Here is a 21,050-nt window from a genome sequence, read left to right as displayed (position 1 = left end):
GCTGGGATTACAGGCGCATGCCACCATGCCCAGCTAATTTTTTTTTTTTGAGACGGAGTCTCGCTGTGTCTCCCAGGCTGGAGTGCAGTGGCGTGATCTCGGCTCACTGCAAGCTCTGCCTCCCGGGTTCACGCCATTCTCCCACCTCAGCCTCCCAAGTAGCTGAGACTACAGGCGCCCGCCACCACGCCCGGCTAGTTTTTTGTATTTTTAGTAGAGACGGGGTTTCACCCTGTTAGCCAGGATAGTCTCGATCTCCTGACCTCGTGATCCACCCGCCTCGGCCTCCCAAAGTGCTGGGATTACAGGCTTGAGCCACCACGCCCGGCAATTTTTTTTTATTTTTAGTAGAGACAAGGTTTCTCTATGTTGGCCAGGCTGGTCTTGACCTCCTGACCTTGTGATGCACCCACCTCAGCCTCCCGAAGTGTTGGGATTACAGGTGTGAGCCACCGTACCTGGCCTCTATGAGCTTTCTAATTACCAAGATAAATTTTTTCACTTAAAAGAAAAAAACCCACAACCAAAGATGCGTAGCTATGTGGGTGACTAATAATTGACATTACTCTGAACTAAAAGTTTTTAAATATTTATGTAATACCATAAATGACATACTAGTTGTAACTGATGAAAGCAGGATTTCACATTAAGATTTTCCTAATTTCTTATTAGCTCTGACTCATCTGAGGCTGAATTCTTACTATGCTATCTAAACCAAAATTTTAATGTACATGTTAACAATGCATAATAACAAAAAACCCCAAAACAGAATACAGCTTTTATATTATTGAACTTTATGTACAAAATCATTTGATTTCAAATAAACATTTAATGTAAAAACAAATGTTCTTTTAAACTGAATTTTTTTTACATCTACTGTACCATTCAAATGCTTTATCATCTTACATGATTTCTTCAAAATCTGTTATCAAGGGTACATATAGAAAAGCACTTTTTTTTATAAATAGAAACAAAGGGATTTTTTCAGCTTTTACGATGACATAAAAAGTTTACTCAACAGAAGTAATTTTATTACTATTTGGGGGAGGGAATCACCAACTTTTTGTGCAAACAATGCTAGCCTTCTTTTAAGCATTAAGAGCATAACTGCTTAAGAAATGACATAAGCAATAATTCTACACCTACATCTCCCCTAAAATAATCTATTTTTTTTTTTTACATATGTGCACAGCTTTAGCAAATTAAAGCCCGAGATAAATGCTCGAGATCTACTATCCAGAGGCAAAATCAGAGTTTACTAAAACTCATCATTTGGAGAGCTTACCAATCAAGGAATCTGTAATGAAAGCTGCAGTTTCCCTCTTTCCTATTTTTTTTTTAAACACAAAAATCAATGACTAAGAACTTAATACTGGATGACAAATCACATCCACACTATTCGTTAAATAGCCTCACAGTTAAACACATCTTAAAGACCAATCAAATCAGTATTTACATTTTATAAATTTCTGAAGACACCATTAGAAAGCTTATATATCCCTTCATTAAACAAAATAGGGAACTGCATCTGATGGTGGTGGAATGAAATCTTAAAATTAAAAATACCTGTATTTACAGCAGCATTGATCCTTTATAAATAAAGAATATGAAAATGCAATATCTTTAAGGATAATATAAAATTGAGGTGATGTTACTCAACCACAGTGCTCGGAGTTGGAATAAAACCTATTGGTGCTTGTTAATGTGCCAGTAGTGAATCCACTTTCTGTTGGAGAAAATCCAACTGCAAATATGTGCATGAAACACATATAACACAGGGCAAAATTGCTCAAAATGATTCAAGTCAGCTTATCTGTATTGGATATTCTATTCATGAAACACATTACAAAGACATCCTTGCAAAGAAATAAAAGGCATAACAGTTTTCTGGTTGACTTTTTAAGAATACTTCTCCCCTTATAAGTGACATTTTAAAATCTCAAGCGTGTTCTTCCCTTGGTTTGCAATCCTAATTTAAAGATACGAACAGCTGAATTTTCCATGTGATTATCTAATTAAAAAAGAAAAACCAAAACAAGCAAAATGTTCAAGTTAAAAAAAAAACATACTGAGTGAGCAATGCACTAAAATTATCCACATGAAAACAAAATGGTCAGTAATCTTATAAACCAACATGGCATTTCACTGTCAACAATGTGAAAATTTATTATCGTCTCAAACAGGCATAAGATGAAGAAGTGCTATTTTTTAATTGTAAAATGAACTTATGTAATGTAAAATATCTCACATTATAATTTTTCATTCTGAATTGATAAATGATTTCAAAAACAAGGATCTAAGTTTGACTGCAAATAGTAATGCAATATAATTTCATAAAAATCCTTCAATTTCTATTTTTTATCTTTTCTGTAGTTGATATATGAAGACCACTTCAATTTCTAAAAAAGGGAACCATTCCAATTTTCCCTCCCCAAGAAAATGTCTCACAATTACAAAGTAGAAAAACAGCCAGTCATAAATGCAAAAAAATTCTAATTTATATATGAAATAATTTCTAGATTATCAATTCAACATATTTGATGACAACTGTTGAATTTAAAAATACTTTCTTTGAAATATTGCTTTTCATGCTTAAACTAGAGAATGTTTTAATGATATCAATGAAAGTGATATACATGTAATGCTGCATAATGAAGTGAAGTAGAACCCTGATACAAATATCCTTGTTGAAATCATTTACTTCATCTAACAGTGCCTGTTTGGAACCTATGATTACAAACAAAAACATAATTCTTCTTAGAGGATGAATTCCCTAAAATGTAATTTCAGTGTTTGTCCATAACATGGGGTTAGATCTTTTCAGAGTTTTTGTTTTTTGCTCTGTTTTGAAACCCCTGAGACGCTATCTGTTTCCAAAGCTTTCTCTTTTGAGTTAATTTCACTAAATCCATTTGCTGTCCCATTTTGTTCTTCAGTTATTTCTTCGTTTGCAGGGGAAGCAGATTCCCCTTTTTCTAATTTTTGCTGCATTTCACGGAGCTTGGTAACAGCTTTATCTATTGACATTATGCTAATAAGATTAAAGTCATGCATGCTGACTAGATGAAGCATGAAGTTTCGACATAAATTCTTCTTAATTATTTTCTGTCCATAATTTTCTACAAACAGCATACAGGCATGATTCATTTGATTGTCAGCAATAAACCTATTTAATAAAAACAGAAAATCAATAGCAATACAAGGCATTTTTGTCAAATGCAATAGTGATAACCATTATAAGAAGACTATATCCAATTCCAGTAAATAAAAGATGATAAAAGAAGCGGTAAAACTATAGAGAAACTGAGCCTTAATCATCTGAATGAGCTTACCATTTTAGAAATTTCAAGAGATTTAATCTAAGTTAAGCTTAAACAGGTGTCATTAGAACAGTAGATATAATTTCTGTTCTTCAATTACATAAGCAGTCTTAAAAGCATAAAATACGGCCGGGCGCGGTGGCTCAAGCCTGTAATCCCAGCACTTTGGGAGGCCGAGATGGGCGGATTACGAGGTCAGGAGATCGAGACCATCCTGGCTAACACGGTGAAACCCCCATCTCTACTAAAAAATACAAGAAAAAAATAGCCGGGCGAGGCAGCGGGCGCCTGTAGTCCCAGCTACTCGGGAGGCTGAGGCAGGAGAATGGCGTAAACCTGGGATGCGGAGCTTGCAGTGAGCTGAGATCCGGCCACTGCACTCCAGCCCGGGCGACAGAGCCAGACTCCGTCTCAAAAAAAAAAAAAAAAAAAAAAAAAGCATAAAATACTTGAGTGGGTCGGGTAATTATGCCTGTAATTCCAGCACTTTGAGAGGCCGAGGTGGGCGGATCACGAGGTCAGGAGATTGAGACCATCCTGGCTAACACGGTGAAACCCCGTCTCTACCAAAAATACAAAAAATTAGGCCGGGCGCGGTGGCTCAAGCCTGTAATCCCAGCACTTTGGGAGGCCGAGGCGGGTGGATCACGAGGTCAGGAGATAGAGACTATCCTGGCTAACATGGTGAAACCCCGTCTCTACTAAAAATATAAAAAACTAGCCGGGCGTGGTGGCGGGCGCCTATAGTCTCAGCTACTTGGGAGGCTGAGGCGGGAGAATGGCGTGAACCCGGGAGGCGAAGCTTGCAGTGAGCCGAGATCACGCCACTGCACTCCAGCCTGGGAGACACAGCGAGACTCCGTCTCAAAAAAAAAAAAAAAAAAAAAAAAAAAAAAAAAAAAAAATACAAAAAATTAGCTGGACGTGGTGGCGGGTGCCTGTAGTCCCAGCTGCTCGGGAGGCTGAGGCAGGCGAATGGCATGAACCTGGGAGGCGGTGCTTGCAGTGAGTCGAGATCGCACCACTGCACTCCAGCCTGGGCGACAGAGAGAGACTCTGTCTCAAAAAAAAAAAAAAAAAAATTCAGTAGACACAAGGTCTCACTATGTTGCCCAGGTTGGTCTTTAGTTCCTCAATTCCAGTGATCCTCCTGCCTTGGCATCCTAAAATGCCAGCATTATAAGTGTGAGCCACCACACCAAGCCAGGAACATACTTTTAGCTGCAAAGGAATAAGAAACAAAAATTGTTCTCCTTTCACCTCTATGAAATGGTAAACAAATCCAAAAAGCCTCATGTTTTATTCTGAAAAATTAACCAATTGTTAAAAATTGTGGTAATAACTGTGGTAATTTTCAGGATTTCCAGACATGTAACATATAGCAATAAAAGGCATGAATATTGGGTCATTAAATGAACCTCCAGCTCTGTCTTGCCTTCTGCTGCTCCCTGGTCGTGGGTCCCACCAAGGTGGCTTTTTTTTTTTTGGAGACAGGGTCTCACTCTGTTGCCCAGGCTGGAGTGCAGTGGTGCAATCTTGGCTCACTGTAATTTCCACTTTCCGGGTTCTTCAAGCAATTCTAGTGCCTCAGCCTCCCGAGTAAGTGGGATTACAGGTGTGTGACAACACACCCAGCTAATTTTTGTATGTTTAGTGGAGACAGGGTTTCTTTTTTTTTTTTTTTTTTTTTTTTTTGAGACGGAGTCTCGCTCTGTCTCCCGGGCTGGAGTTGCAGTGGCCGGATCTCAGCTCACTGCAAGCTCCGCCTCCCGGGTTCACGCCATTCTCCTGCCTCAGCCTCCCGAGTAGCTGGGACTACAGGCGCCGCCACCTCGCCCGGCTAGTTTTTTGTATTTTTTAGTAGAGACGGGGTTTCACCATGTTCACCAGGATGGTCTCGATCTCCTGACCTCGTGATCCGCCCGCCTCGGCCTCCCAAAGTGCTGGGATTACAGGCTTGAGCCACCGCGCCCGGCCGAGACAGGGTTTCACCATATTGGCCAGGTTGGTCTCAAACTTCTGACCTCAAGTGATCCACCCACCTTGGCCTCTCAGAGTGCTGGGATTACAGGTGTGAGCCACCACGCCCAGCTCTATAAGATGTTTTGAGTGTGAATGAGTCAACCCTGATAGAGTTTGCAAGCATGGGAGAAACACTACTACGAGAGTTAGGATGGGCACCAGTGATTTCTGAGGAAGGTCTATAATGATGACACCATTTTCTACAGACACCAGGGTTGTAGCAGTCTGTTCCTCTTGAAAGGTGATGGAATCACAACCCTGATACATAATGTTGCAATGACTCACATCTCTGCAACAAGTTCTAAAGACAAGGCCCAGTTTTTGCCCTGATTTTATTAATACTAATGAATATAATATTAATTCACTGTTAAAAATAATACCAAAAGGAACGTCTTTGTACCTAAAAAAAAAAACCTGCCAAACCAAAAAACACTGAACTAGAATAAGATTTGGGACACATATACAATGATTGAATTTTAGATTTCTAGAATGGAAAACAGCAAAAGACCATAAAGAATAAAATATTTAGGCCGGGCGCGGTGGCTCAAGCCTGTAATCCCAGCACTTTGGGAGGCCGAGACGGGCGGATCACGAGGTCGGGAGATCGAGACCATCCTGGTTAACACGGTGAAACCCTGTCTCTACTAAAAAATACAAAAAACTAGCCAGGCGAGGTGGCGGGCGCCCGTAGTCCCAGCTACTCGGGAGGCTGAGGCAGGAGAATGGCGTGAACCCGGGAGGCGGAGCTTGCAGTGAGCTGAGATCCGGCCACTGCACTCCAGCCTGGGTGACAGAGCGAGACTCCGTCTCAAAAAAAAAAAAAAAAAAAAAAAAAAAAAAAAGAATAAAATATTTAAATTAATTTAGAAATACCCTACCCATGCTTCATGACATGGAGATTCCAGAGTTTCATCACTTCTTTCTCTCCTTCATTAACATCAGAAAATTCTTCAATTTGCTGGGGAAAAGAACGAAAAACACCTATTAAACACAGAATAAATGTAACATACTTTAAGAAAAACTTGTGAGTATGTCAAAAACAATGTTTTGGAACCAAAAATACCACAACATATTTTACAGCAAAGTGGTAACATTTCTTAAAATTGACTTCTATTTAAGTAGTCATTTTATTGTATTTTATTCATTTATTTAGAGACAGAGTCTTGCTCTGTCGCCCAGGCTGAAGTACAGTGGCACTCAGCTCACTTAAACCTTGACCTTCCGGGTTCAAGCGATTCTCCTGTCTCAGCCTCCCGAGCAGCTGCGATCACAAGCACATGCTACCATGCCCAGCTAACTGTTGTATTTTCTATTAGTAGAGAAGGGGTTTGCCATGTTGGCGAGGCTGGTCTCAAACTCCTGACCTCAGGTGATCAGCCCAACTCACCTTACCAAAGTGTTGGGATTACAGGTGTGAGCCCGCACACCTGCCATCATTTAAAAAGGGAAAGGTAGCCGGGTGCGGTGGCTCACGCCTGTAATCCCAGTACTTGGGGAGGCCGAGGTGGGCGGATCACAAAGTCAAGAGATCAAGACCATCCTGGCTAACACGGTGAAACCCCGTCTCTACTAAAAAAAAATACAAAAAATTAGCCGGGCGTGGTGGCAGGCGCTTGTAGTCCCAGCTACTCGGAAGGCTGAGGCAGGAGAATGGCATGATCCCGGGAGGTGGAGCTTGCAGTGAGCCGAGATCATGCCACTCCACTCCAGCCTGGGCGACAGAGGAGACTCTGTCTCAGAAAATAAATAAATAAATAAGCAAGCAAATAAATGAAAAGGGAAAGGTTAAATTACGATTACCTATAAATATAGAAATGAAAACACACAATACAAATTTACTTGAAGAAAATCCATCTTCCCTTTAACTTGGTAACTTTTTTGTTTTGAGACAGGGTCTCGCTCTATCACCCAGGCTGGAGTGCAGTGGTATAATCCTGGCTCACTGCAACCTCCACCTCCTGGGGTTAAGCGACTCTCCTGCCTCAGCCTCCTGAGTAGCTGGGACTACAAGTGCATGCCACCATACCCAGCTAATTTTTTGTATTTTTAGTAGAGACCGGGTTTCGCCATGTTGTCGACTGGTCTTGAACTCCTGAACTCAGGCAATCTGACTGCCTCCAAAAGTGCTAGGATTACAGGGATGAGCGACCACCCCCAACCTAACTTGGTTAACTTTTAAAGTGACAATTTAAAAAATTGTACATTTCTGGATTCCTTAATTTTTTAAAAAAAGAGTTCCTTTACACTGAAAGTCTAGTTCATATTAAGCAATTTTCAAAACAAATTAATATTTCAAGACAATTGCCAATAAAGATGGTAATAATAATTACTGTAATGGTTTTTTCTCTTAGCCATTCAGGATCCTTTTCATCTTCACTATCTACTTCCATTTCTTGTGGACGGAGAGGTAAGCAGGTATCACTATGGAAATACAGACGATTGTGGCCACTACTATATGTTCTTTGCTGTTCTACTTCTCCATCTTCAGATTCAAGAAATTCAGACATGCTTGCTTTTGTTCGTTTTGGCCTAATGAAAAGAAATAAATGTTGATTTATGGTCTCTACATGTATACCATCTAACCTTACCACTAGGAGTTGAGATCTCTGATAATCTGCAACATCACCATTTTATAAAACTAACCACAAAACAACAGTATTAGAGGCACAGCCCCAATAGTTATTTTCTTTCGGTACATAATGTAAATCAAACCTATTACATATTAATTCAAACACAGTTTTAAAACTATCTTTCTGTGTGTGAAAATTTATAGTTAAAAAGGAGGAAAAAGAAATGAAGTGCTAGATAGGGCCCATTCAGATAGGAATATGCATATAAAATTCTACATGTCAAAATTGTATATTCTAACTCATGTATATTCACAAAGCAGACAAGTCCTAACACTGGTTACATACACCTGCCTTAAAATTTTTTTCAGTTTTACTAAGATTAAAAATTCCCCCTTTGTAATTTTATTTATTACTAGTATTATTATTTGAGATGAAGTTTCGCTTTTGTTGCCAGGCTGCAGCGCAATGGCGTGATCTCGGCTCACTGCAACTTCAACCTCCCAGGTTCAAGCAATTCTCCAGAAACTTCTACTGACAAAATTCTTTAATCTCACTAACCACTGCAGCAGTAGTGACATTAACATTATTAAAACTTAAGGATAAAGTTCAAAGAAAAAGTGAGAAAACCTCTGTAGAAATAGGAGCTATCAAGTGTTATAAAGCAGTTAACAACCCCACAGACACCTAATACTGAAAAATAATTTCCACCTAACTAGTAGCTTCGTCTGGCTCCTTTCTTCCTCCAACATCAGTAAAAATCAGAGCTTAAACTTTTGGTATATGCCCTTTTTACCGACCTGCACACAAGAATGTGTGTGATAGGTGTTCTCTTAACTGGTCCGTTGCGACTAAAAGCAAATCCAGGTTGGCGATGAATATCCTGAGGATTTCCTGCATAGGAGCCATCATAACACTCATTGATAGAAACATCTATCCTAGCACCTTTTGGATGATACTGCAACAAAAATGTCAAAAAAATATTAATTATCCTATCCTAAATATCCCTCCAATTTAATTAAAGAATCTGTGGGTTCTTAATATTCAGAAAACTAAAATAGGCCAGGCACACCAGCATGGTAAAACAGGCAGTCAGAAGACCTGGGGTCAACAAAATGTGTTAAAATCTTAACTATGTCATTTATTTCTTGGTTGAGCAAGAATAAGAAAATTATTTAATTCAAAGAGTTGGGTGAGGATTTTGTGAGTCACTTAAGACACACTACACAAACATTAATTATAATTCCAAATACATGTCAACTCTGAATCATTCACGGTAATCCATATATACAGCAATCTATCAAATACAGAAATTTGTTATTTTTATACAAAGTGCAATTTTTGAAAGTCAAGCTGTCTTGTACTTAATGCGTATTTTTTCCCTTTTTTAATTTTTAAAATTTTTGTGGGTACACAGGTGTATATATTTGTGGGGTACAAGAGATGTTCTTAATACAAATTGAGAAAATATGAAAAATTACTCACAACATAGTTGAAGATAAATCTGCTATGGCAGAGTTTAAGATGCTTGAGTAAACTATAAAGTTTGCGGCAGTTCAGAGTGCACCAAGGGCAATGCAGGTCATCTCTTGCTTCAGTTTGTTGCCTTGTATTGTTGTTATAGAGAAACTAAAAACAATTAAAAAAAAAAAAAGCAAATCTCCAATTTATGCATAACAAGATATTTTGTTTAAACATCACTTCTAAAAATAGTTTTAAAAATTTAAAAGGAAAATCAAATTAGAGATATTCTCTTCAATTAAATATACCCAGCGAGGCGAGGTCACTCGTGCCTGTTAATCCCAGCATTTTGGGAGGCCAAGGGAGACACTGTCAAATGTATCGCTTGGAGCTCAAGATAAGCCTGGGCAACATAGTAAAACCTCGTCTCCATAAAAACTATAAAAAATTAGCCGGGAGTGACGGCGTGTGCTTGTAATCAGTTACTCGGGAGGCTGAGGTGTGAGAATCTGGTTGAACCCAAGAGGCAGAGGTTGCAGTGAGCTGAGATTGCACCACTGCACTCCAGCCTGGGCAACAAAGTGAGACCCTGTCTCAAATAAATAAATAAATAAAATAAAAATAAAAAATATTCATGTTTGACAAACAACAAATACATTTCATAATTAATTTAAGAAGGGTCAGCTATGTTTACCTGATAAAATATTCTTAATTTCTGTCGGTTTTCATTTGGAGTATCCTTTTCTTTTCTTGTTTGCAGATCTGTAGTCAATGATTCTTTAACAGCTGAAAGCATACACTTTTATATTCAATAAAAACACTGCTTTTGAAAAGCAAAATAACGTACCTCACAAAAACTATTAAATACTAAAGGTTTCACAGAATTCTACTTGTGGTATTTAAATACATTTCTGTTATTTCCCTCAACTGATGACTGTGGGAATAATACCCATAATCAGCATCCCTAAGCTGATGTTAACATCTGTTGGCAGGACATATTTTTTTCCTTAAAAAGCACCTCCGGCCCGGCGCAGTGGCTCATGGCTATAATCCCAGCACATTGGGAGGCCAAGGCAGGCAGATCATGAGGTCAGGAGTTACAGACCAGCCTGCCCAACATGGCGAAACCCCCGTCTCTACTAAAGACACAAAAAATTAGCCGGGCATGGTGGTGGGCACCTGCAATCCTAGCTGCTCAGGAGGCGGAAGCAGGAGAATTGCTTGAACCCGGGAGGTGGAGGTTGCAGTGAGCTGAGACCACACCACTGCACTTCAGCCTGGGTGACAAAAGCAAAACTCTGTCTCAAAAAACAAAAACAAAAAACGACCTCCCATATCCTAAACAATTAAAAAAGTAACTCCAAGTAATTATATGTCATTACCATGCTGTTTTAAGCACTTTGAGGTCAGAGTGCGGTTGTGTTTTTTTTGCTGTTGAGACAAAGATTCACTTTGTTGCCCAGGCTGGCGTGCAGTGGCGCAATCTCAGCTCACTGCAACCTCCACCTCCTGGGTTCAAGCAAGTCTCGTGCCTCAGCCTCCTGAGTAGCTGGGATTACAGGTACCCGCCACCACACCCGGCTGATTGCTTGTATTTTAGTAGAGACAGGGTTTCACCATGTTGCCCAGGCTGGTCTCGAACTCCTGAGCTCAGGCCATCTGCTCTTCTTGGCCTCCAAAAGCACTAGGATTACAGATGTGAGTCAGCATGTCCAGCCCAGAGTGTGGGTTTTTTTTTTTTTTTTTTGAGACGGAGTCTTGCTCTGTCACCCAGGCTGGAGTGCAGTGGCCGGATCTCAGCTCACTGCAAGCTCCGCCTCCCGGGTTTACGCCATTCTCCTGCCTCAGCCTCCCGAGTAGCTGGGACTACAGGCGCCCGCCACCGCGCCCAGCTAGTTTTTTGTATTTTTAGTAAAGACGGGGTTTCACCGTGTTAGCCAGGATGGTCTCGATCTCCTGACCTCGTGATCCGCCCGCCTCGGCCTCCCAAAGTGCTGGGATTACAGGCTTGAGCCACCGCGCCCGGCCCCCAGAGTGTGGTTTTAATTGGTGTTTGTATTCTCAGAGCCCAGGTGTGAGCAGACACTAAGTGATGGTTTATCAGAAAGTTATACTTAGTATATTAAAATTATTTCAGGCCGGGCACGGTGGCTCATGTCTGCATTCCCAGCACTTTGGGAAGCTGAGGCGGGCGTACTGCCTGAGGTCAGAAGTTTGAGACCAGCCTGGCTAACATGGTGAAACGCCATCTCTACTAAGAAAATATATACATATAAAAACTAGCCAGGCATGGTGGCACATGCCTGTAGTCCCAGCTACTTGGGAGGCTGAGGCAGGAGAATTGCTTGAACCCGGGAGGCAGAGGGTGCAGTGAGCTGAGGTCACGCCACTGCACTCCAGCACGGGTGACGGAGCAAGACTCCGTCTCCAAAAGAAAAAAAAAAAAAGGGTATTTATATTTCCTTACATAATTAACAATTAGGTATAATTTGTATATAACTTTTTCTTAGTTTCAATGTAATCTTTTACCTATTTCACTGGCTTCTGAGTATTCTGAGAAGTGCCCACACTACAGTTTACTTGGAAAACCTTTCCCCTGACACAGGCCATTTATTTTATTTATATTTTTTATTTTTTATAAGCGACAGGGTGTCACTATGTTGCCCAGGCTGGTCTTGAACTCCTGGGCTTCAAGCAATCCACCCACCCTGGTCTCCCAAAGTGCTGGGATTACAGTTGTCAGCCACTGCGCCTGGCCCCATTTCCTGTATCTCTTTGACCATTACTGTGACCTGCACACAGTGAGTGTACATGGGTGATCAAAGAGGACAACTTAAGCCTTCTGCCTTCTTTAAACAGGCAGATAAAGACACACAAGTGCTCTCAGGTCAAGGAAAATGTTCCTACTGGACAGATACAAAAACGACAGAACTTGGCCAGGCGCAGCGGCTCAAGTCTGTAGTCCCAGTACTGTGGGACGCTGAGGGAGGTAGATTGCTTGAGCTCAGGAGTTTGAGACCAGCGTGGGTGACAGCAAAATCCCATCTCTACCAAAAAATACAAAAATTAACATGGTGTGGTGGCACGAGCCTGTAGTCCTATCTGTATGGAGGGCTAAGGTGGGAGGATCTCTTGAGCCTGGGAGGCAGTTGCTGAGATGGCACCACTGCACTCCAGGCAGGGTGAGAGAGAGAGACCCTGTCTCAAAAAAAAAAAAGTAAAATAAAAATGATAGAACACTGCAACTTGGGCCTTAAACTCAGCAGAAAGTTAACTCTATTTGAAAATGTTTTTTCCTCTTAAAAACTGGCTGGGCACGATGGCTCATGCCTGTAATCCCAGCACTTTGGGAGGCCGAGATGGGTGGATCACCTGAGGTCAGTAGTTTGAGACCAGTCTGGCCTACATGATGAAACCCTGTCTCTACTAAAAATACAAAAATTAGCTGGGCATGGTGGTGTGTGCCTGTAATCTCAGCTACTCGGGAGGCTGAGGCAGGAGAATTCTTGAAACCGGGAGGCTAAGGTTGTGCTGAGCCAAGATCATGCCACTGCACTGCAGCCTGGGTGTGGTGGCTCATGCCTGTAATTCCCAGCACTTAGGGAGGAGGCCTAGGTGAGCGGATCACAAGGTCAGGAGATCAACACCATCCTGGCTAACACGGTGAAACCCCATCTCTACTAAAAATACAAAAAAATAGGCCGGGTATGGTGGCTCATGCCCGGCCTAATTTTTTGGGAGGCCGAGGCAGGCAGATCATGAGCTTAGGAGATCAAGACTCTCCTGGCTAAAACGGTGAAACCCCGTCTCTATTAAAAATACAAAAAAAAAAAAAAAAATTTTTAGCCAGGCATGGTGGCCAGCGCCTATAGTCCCAGCTACTCTGGAGGCTGAGGCAGGAGACTGCATGATCCCGGGAGGTGGAGCTTGCAGTGAGCTAAGATTGCACCACTGCACTCCAGCCTGGGCAAGAAAGCGAGACTCCAATTTAAAAAAACAAAACAAAACAAAACAAAACAAAAAAAACAAAAACAAACAAACAGAAAAACTTATATGTGAGCTATAAAAAACATAGTTACTGGGCTGGGCTCGATGGTTCATGCCTGTAATCCCAGCACTTTTGGAGGCAAAGGCGGGCGGATCACAAGGTCAGGAGATAGAGATCATCCTGGCTAACGAGGTGAAACCCTGTCTCTACTAAAAATACAAAAAAAACCCAAAAAAAATCAAAAAAGTAGCTGGGCGTGGTGACGAGCGCCTGTAATCCCAGCTACTCAGGAGGTTGAGGCAGGAGAATAGCATGAACCAGGGAGGCAGAGCTTGCAGTAAGCCGAGATTGTGCCACTGCACTCCAGTCTGGGCCACAGAACTAGACTCCATCTCAAAACAAAACAAAACTTAGTTCCAAAGCTCTTTATAGTTGTGATTCCAAAATCTTAAAAGCTAATCTGAAAACCAATCGTTTTCTTGTAAGTTTCTGGTAAATTTGTTTAGTGGAAAAACTTGCCCTAAGTTAATTAACATGAGGATTCCACTTCAAGATGTTATATATGACATCTATACCATGTACCATATCACGCTTCTATAAATTTCTTTTTTTTCAATTCAAATTTCTAGGTACACTTGGCACAAAGGTTCTGGATGAAGAATTTTTACTACTACTTCAACACAAAACTTTACACTTAAGATAGGAGAACCCTAATTTACCATGATTCGTAACCTACCTAATAAGCCAAATAGTATTTCCAAACAATTAATCACATAGAGGCCAGGAGAGGTGGCTCTCGCCTGTAATCCCAGCACTTTGAGAGGCTGAGGCGGGCAGATCATGAGGTCAGGAGATGGAGACCATCCTGGCTAACATGGTGAAACCTCATCTCTACTTCTTTAATTTACTGACTTACTATTATTTTTTTTGAGACGGAGTATTGCTCTGTCGCCCAGACTGGAGTGCAGTGGCACAATCTCAGCTCACTGCAAACTCTGCCTCCTGGGTTCACGCCATTCTCATGCCTCAGCCTCTTGAGTACTGGGACTACGGGTGGCCACCACCACGCCTGGCTAATTTTTTTTTTGTATTTTTAGTAGGGACGGGGTTTCATCGTGTTAGCCAGGATGGTCTCAATCTCCTGACCTTGTGATCCACCCGCCTTGGTCTCCCAAAGTGCTGGGATTACAGGTGTGAGCCACTGCGCCCAGCCAACCCTGTCTCTACTAAAACTACAAAAAATTAGCCAGGTGTGGTGGCATGTGCCTGTAGTCACAGCTACTCGGGAGGCTGAGGCAGGAGAATTGTTTGAACCCACAAGGCAGAGGTGGCAGTGAGCCAAAATCGCGCCACTGCACTACTGCCTGGGTAACAGAGCAAGACTCCGTCTCAAAAAAAAAAAAAGAAGAAGAAGAAGAATCACATAAAGCAAAACACAAGTGAATTAATCTAAAGCATGAGACCTAACCCTGCAAACCATTATTTTGATTGTAATGTTTTCTTACCAATAGTTTGAGTAGGTTTAACTGAACCAGGTTTGTTTTCCTGATGGAGACTCTCTGAATTTCTAGTGGCAAGAGGTTTGGCAATAGGAGCTGTAGATTTATCATTGGTCTCTCCTGTCCAACGAAGAGTGAACTGCAATGTAGGTCCCTGAGAAAATGTTTCAAATGGAGGCAGCCTCTAAAAAATAAAAAAACATGCAAAGACTGGAGACTCAGATAATGAATTCAAATAAATTGTAGAAATAAAAAAAAATCATTGTAAGTCAATGTGGATTTGCCTTAATAGATTTGTCTTGAAAATCCAAATGCTGACTGAGATGGCTAGTCAAACAAAGTAAACGTATGGAGCAGACACTGCAGAACTTGAACTGGAAAGCACGGGCTACCTAAAAGAGGCGACCACTGATCAGCAACGGGTGAATTGTTGCCATGTGAAAACACTGGTCCAGCACAGCCAGATTTTCAGATTTTTCCAAAGAAGTCAGAAATCGAAATTTTCATGGGAAAACTTCTCATTTATGTTGTTGCTAACCAGTTCAAAATGTCTTTTTTTTTTTTTTTGAGATGGAGTTTCACTCTTGTTGCCCAGGCTGGTGTGCAATTGGCATGGTCTCAGCTCATTGCAACCTCCGCCTCCCAGGTTCAAGGGATTCTCCTGTCTCAGCCTCCCAAGTAGCTGGGATTACAGGCGCCCGCCATCACACCCGGCTAATTTTTTGTGTGTGTGTTTTTAGTAGAGACAGGGTTTCACCATCTTGGTCAGGCTGGTTTTGAACTCCTGACCTCAGGTGATTCGCCCGCCTCGGCCTCCCAAAGTGCTGGGGTTACAGGCGTGAGCCACCGCGCCCGGCCTTGAAGTCTTAAAAACAAAATTGTGGTACCCAAAGCCCACCAGCATGTAACCTTTGCTCTTAGGTGACCAATTTACTTTTTTTCCTTGTAAATCGAACAGCTTTTCAATTAGCAATTTTCTTTAACTTCTCTCAGTTTCACTGACAAAGACTGCCAGTGCTTCTCTTCTTTGATTTTAGGACACTAAGCTATTGAAAATAGCTAACTTTTAGCCATCTGATCGAATCACTCACCCATCCTCAAGAATTTACCTATTAAGCTGATGATCCCAAATTGGTTCTCCATTCTTATCCTTATACTTGAACTCTAAACTCGTATCTCCAACTGCTGTTTGGACATTGCCAATTGATCTCAATGTCACCTTGAACTAAACCATGTTTAGAAGTGTATCCATTATCTTTTCTTCTAAAACACACTTTCCTTCTCACGTTATTTTTGTTCCTGTCATTATCATCTTACCAGTGACCCTAAGCTAAAAATTTTGGAATTATATTTGACTCCTATTCTTTCATTTCTCAGGTAATTACCATGTCCTTTTCGAAATGTCTATTATTTCTTCCTCGTCCTTCAAGGATCACACACACACAAGAACCTTTGTATAGATCAGTATTGCCTTACTACCAGAGTATCTCAATTGTTCTCCTTGCTTCTGATTTTTACTTTCCTATTCAAATATAGGAGAGATCAAATAATTTTCTCAAAGACTGCTTTCATGATATTCTCTTTTATAAAACCTTCAAAGAGCTTCAATTTGTTTTACTGCCACAGAGGCCTAAACTCCTTCTATATCGTTATTACAAAGTAATCCTCTTAAAACTATTTAGACTAGAGGGCTGGGCGCAATGTCACGCCTGTAATCCCAGCACTTTGGGAGGCCGAGGCAGGCAATCACGAGATCACGAGTTCGAGACCATCCTGGACAACATGGTGAAACCCCATCTCTACTAAAATACAAAAAATTAGCTGGGCATGGTGGCGGGTGCCTGTAATCCTAGCTACTCGAGAGACTGAGGCAGGAGAATTGCTTGAACTCAAGAGGCGGAGGTTGCCGTGAGCCAAAATCATGCCACTGCGCTCCAGCCTGGCGACAGAGCAAGACTCAGTCTCCAAAAAAAAAAAAAAAAAGCCAGACGCGGTGGCTCACACCTGTAGGGAGGCCAAGGCGGATGGATAACAAGGTCAGGAGTTCGAGACCAGCCTGGCCAATATGGTGAAACCGCATCTCTACTAAAAACAAAAAAATTCAGCCAGGCATGGTGGTGCGCGCCTGTAATCCCAGCTACTCAGGAGGCTGACGCTGAAGAATTACTTGAACCCGGGAGGCGGAGGTTGCAGTGAGCCGAGATCATGCCACTGCACTCCAGCCTGGGTGACAGAGTAAAACTCCGTCTCAAAAAAAAAAAAACCAAAAAAACCCAAAACCACCACCACCACCACCACCAACAAAACTACCAACAAAAACCCTTCATATATATAATCCTTATAGTCTCATGAATAAAAACATACTTTAAAACAAGAAATTTAAAATGAAAAAGATCATAAAGATAAATCCACGCAGAAAACCCAAACACTATAGATAAAAATTATTTGAAATCTCATCACCTGGAGTTAACCACTATTATAAATTTTAGAAAGAAGGGGGAAAAAAAATATATATATATAAACACACACACACTTATGTAAAAATTTAATATGGAAATCTTGTCGAACTATCATCCTTTTTAATGGCTTTTTAGATTGAATGTCTTTCTGTTTCATTATTTTAAAAATGCTGAGAAAACCTGTTACCCGTATCTTTTGTTAACAAGTTACTACCTTGTGACAAAAATATAAAATTTTAAATTGTTAAAGACTATATATACAATTGTAACTTTATATATATTGCCATTCTGCCCTATAGTAAGACTGTATCAACCTTTTTTTTTTTTTCTGAGACAGAGTCTTGCTCTGTCTCCCAGGATAAAGTGAAGTGGCATAATCTCAGCTCACTGAAACCTCTGCCTCCTGGGTTCAAGTAATACACCTCCTAAGCCTCCCAAGTTGCTGGGACTATAAGCATCTGCCACCACGCCCAGCTAATTTTTGTGTTTTTGGTAGCGATGGGGTTTCACCATGTTGGCCAGGATGGTGTCAAACTCGTAACCTCAGGGGATCCATCTGCCTAGGCCTCCCAAAGTGCTGGGATTATAGGCATGAGCCACTGAGCCCGGCCCCAACTTACTCTTACATCAATATATTATTTGAGAGTATTTGTGTCCTCACATCCCTAAAACACTAGAAACTGTCAAACTTTTTAATCTGTGTCAAACTGTCAAAAGTAGTATCTCTGCATTTGCATGCCTTTGAACACTAATAATGTTGAGTATTGCTTTAAAAGTTTGCTGGCCATCTATATATATTTTCTAAGAACTGCGTGATAGTCCTTGACACATATTTCTTATTACACTGCGTATCTTTTTCTTGTTTTATAATTCACAATATTATGTATTCATAATATTAGCATTTTGTGTTACAAATATTTCCCCATTCCATAATTTGTTTGTAACTTTAGATTTTCTGCAATATAAAAATGACTAATTTTAACCAGGCAATTTTTACTTTATGCTTTCTTACTTTTAAATCATCCTTAGAAGGGTCTTCCTCACTGCAATATATTAACATTCACCTATTTTTTTTCTATGCTTATTAATGTTCATTTTTACATGTTTATGAGCCTTCCGGAATGTATTAGGTCTAAGATTATTTCCAGATGACTGGAGAAGAGTTGTCACAATTAATGAACAGTTTCTCTTTCTCACAGAGCTATACCACTGCCTTTATCATAAACAACATTTCAAATATACATCAAACTATTTCAGGACTATGCCTGAATGACATGCTTGTCTATTCCTATGCTTATACCATAGGGTTTAAGTTCTCTTAACTTTACGGTATATTCTACTGTATATTGTATATCATACTAAAACTGGTAAGTAAAAATTCTCAAAATATTTTTCTAAAATTTCCCTTAGTATTACTAAACAGCCTTCTAGATTAACTTGGAACTAATTTTATGGCTTAAAAAAATCCTTATGAGATTTTGCTTTGGATGGTACACTGACTTAACATATTTAGAAATAAAGGACATCATTATAGTTTTGAATCTACCTATTTAAGAAATGTATGGATTCCTCTTTATCGCTTAAAGAGTTATTTTAAGTATGCTTAATCTAAATTCTGCAGATTTCTTAACAAATGTATTACTAGTCATCCCTTATTACCTGCCATTACAATAAATGGAATTTAAAATAGCCATTAACATTTATTGAGCACTTATTGTATGCCAGGCACTGTACTAAATATTTTATTATTTCATCTAATCAATCAATTCTATGTCTCGTTTTATAGGTGAAAAAACTGAGACATGGATAAATAACTTGCCAAACGCCACATAGCTAGGAGCAGAGATTTGAATCAGGCAGTCTGGCTCTAAAGAATGATGCCTTCCGTGTGGCTGGGCGCAGTGGCTCACACCTGTAATCCCAGTGCTTTGGGAGGCTGAGGCGGGTGGATCACAAGGTCAGGAGTTCGAGACCAGCCTGGCCAAGATGGTCAAACTCCGTCTCTACTAAAAACACAAAAACTTAGCCAGGCGTGGTGGCACGCGCCTGTAATCACAGCTACTTGGGAGGCTGAGACAGGGAAATCGCTTGAACCTGGGAGGCAGAGGTTGCAGTGAGCCGAGACCATGCCACTGCACTCCAGCCTGGGCAACAGAGCAAGACTCTGCCTCCAAAAAAAAAAAAAAAAAAAAAAAAAGGATGATGCCTTCCATTAAATGCTCTGACTAGATCATTTGATCATTTACTTGTGTTTTTTAAAGAATAAAAAACAAAGGACTTTACTTCCAACATGAATTAGCATTTGGGGAGGAAAACATCAATCAAAAATGGGAGTTCATAACTATAACGTGCTCAACCTTCTAAGTAGTCCATACCTTCCCATCAAGAATAGTCTCCCATGTTGCTCTTTTCTTGCTTATTGGACATTCTTCCATTTCCTGCATGGCTACTTCATATTCCCCATCTAAAAGCTGTAAGCGCCTGTTAGACAAACACATATACTTTAAAGTAACCTGTGTTATTACTATAAGTACACAAATTCTACATCTTTAGATTTATACTAAAAGCATTTATTAAATTTATAAACTAGCTTACATACCCGACAAGATTTTAAAATACAGCTACACTCCAGTCCTGATGAAAGCAATTTTAATGATGTACACTAAAAACTGTATTAATAGGGATTCATTACTGTAGCTACTCAGATATAACTCTAAACACATAAAGTATAATATGCTTAAGGTCTCAAAACCTGGTACGTTGTCAACATTAAATATAAAGCATATGTACAGGCTTTATTTATTTGTTTATTTATTTATTTGAGATGGAGTCTTGGTCTGTTGCCCAGGCTGGAGTGCAGTGGTGCAATCTCCGCTCACCGCAGTCTCTGCTGCCCAGTTCGAGCAATTCTCCTGCCTCAGCTTCCCGAGTAGCTGGGATTACAGGCGCATGCCAACATGACCGGCTAATTTTTGTATTTTTAGTAGAGACGGGGTTTCACCATCTTGGCCAGGCTGGTCTTAAACTCCTGCCCTTGTGATACACCCACCTCGGCCTCCCAAAGTGCTGGGATTACAGGTGTGAACCACCACGCCCGGCCCAAGCTTTATATTTTTAAAAATAGGAGAACAGTGTTACAATGCTTGTCTTAGGGAAACACTAAGAATTCTATTACTTTTAACTACTGTAATTGTTTGAACTAGAATCCTTTACTTTTATACTTGACCAGTAAACTGATGATTACGACAAATCTAGTAACTATAGAATTCTGGGGGCACCTGGCACATATAGGTGCTCAATAAATATTTCATGGAACACTAATTGAATCAAATAATTCAAATATATTCACACAATATAGTTTTAAGACGTGTGTACATACATGTCTATGTATAATTTATTTTTTCCATACTTTAAACACTAGTAACCACTACTACTCTAAACACTATTCTTCAACCATGCTCAGTAATTAACTGTATATATCAAGAATGTGGCTTCTCTCCATCACTCTTTGAGAAATTCTATTAGGTAAAAACAGCTGACATTTATTGAGTGTTCACTATGTGCCAGGCACTATTATAAAGATTTTACATGGTTCATTTAATCTTCCCAACAATGCTATGAACTACGTACTATTATTCCATTGCCAGAAGAGAAAACTGAGGCAAGAAAAGGTTAAATAACTTGCCTTAATGAAACCATAAATAGCCAGAGCTAGCAAATGAATCCAGGTGTCT

General features: G+C 40.3%; 2 protein-coding genes across 6 annotated transcripts in view; one reads left to right on the top strand and one right to left on the bottom strand.

Moving 5' to 3' along the window:
• The window catches only part of COPRS (coordinator of PRMT5 and differentiation stimulator), a 415,601-nt gene that overhangs the window by 251,898 nt on the left and 142,653 nt on the right, over window positions 1-21,050 (top strand). The gene's annotated exons all lie outside the window — the stretch shown is intronic.
• The window catches only part of SUZ12 (SUZ12 polycomb repressive complex 2 subunit), a 66,362-nt gene continuing 46,089 nt past the window's right edge, over window positions 778-21,050 (bottom strand). For all 5 annotated transcript variants that reach the window (XM_050763795.1, XM_050763796.1, XM_050763798.1 and 2 more), the window contains 8 exons: window positions 19,692-19,797; window positions 14,864-15,041; window positions 10,065-10,156; window positions 9,395-9,538; window positions 8,710-8,867; window positions 7,673-7,871; window positions 6,221-6,300; window positions 778-3,166 (listed from right to left, as the gene is read on the bottom strand). In XM_050763795.1, the coding sequence (XP_050619752.1) occupies window positions 2,821-3,166; window positions 6,221-6,300; window positions 7,673-7,871; window positions 8,710-8,867; window positions 9,395-9,538; window positions 10,065-10,156; window positions 14,864-15,041; window positions 19,692-19,797 (1,303 nt within the window). In that variant the 3' untranslated portion in view covers window positions 778-2,820. The remainder of the gene's footprint in view (window positions 3,167-6,220; window positions 6,301-7,672; window positions 7,872-8,709; window positions 8,868-9,394; window positions 9,539-10,064; window positions 10,157-14,863; window positions 15,042-19,691; window positions 19,798-21,050) is intronic.

This window comes from Macaca thibetana, chromosome 16 (genome assembly GCF_024542745.1).
Source record: "Macaca thibetana thibetana isolate TM-01 chromosome 16, ASM2454274v1, whole genome shotgun sequence".
Classification (NCBI taxonomy): domain Eukaryota; kingdom Metazoa; phylum Chordata; class Mammalia; order Primates; family Cercopithecidae; genus Macaca; species Macaca thibetana.
Note: the sequence above shows the minus strand (reverse complement) of the source record. Positions and strands in the feature narration are given on the sequence as shown.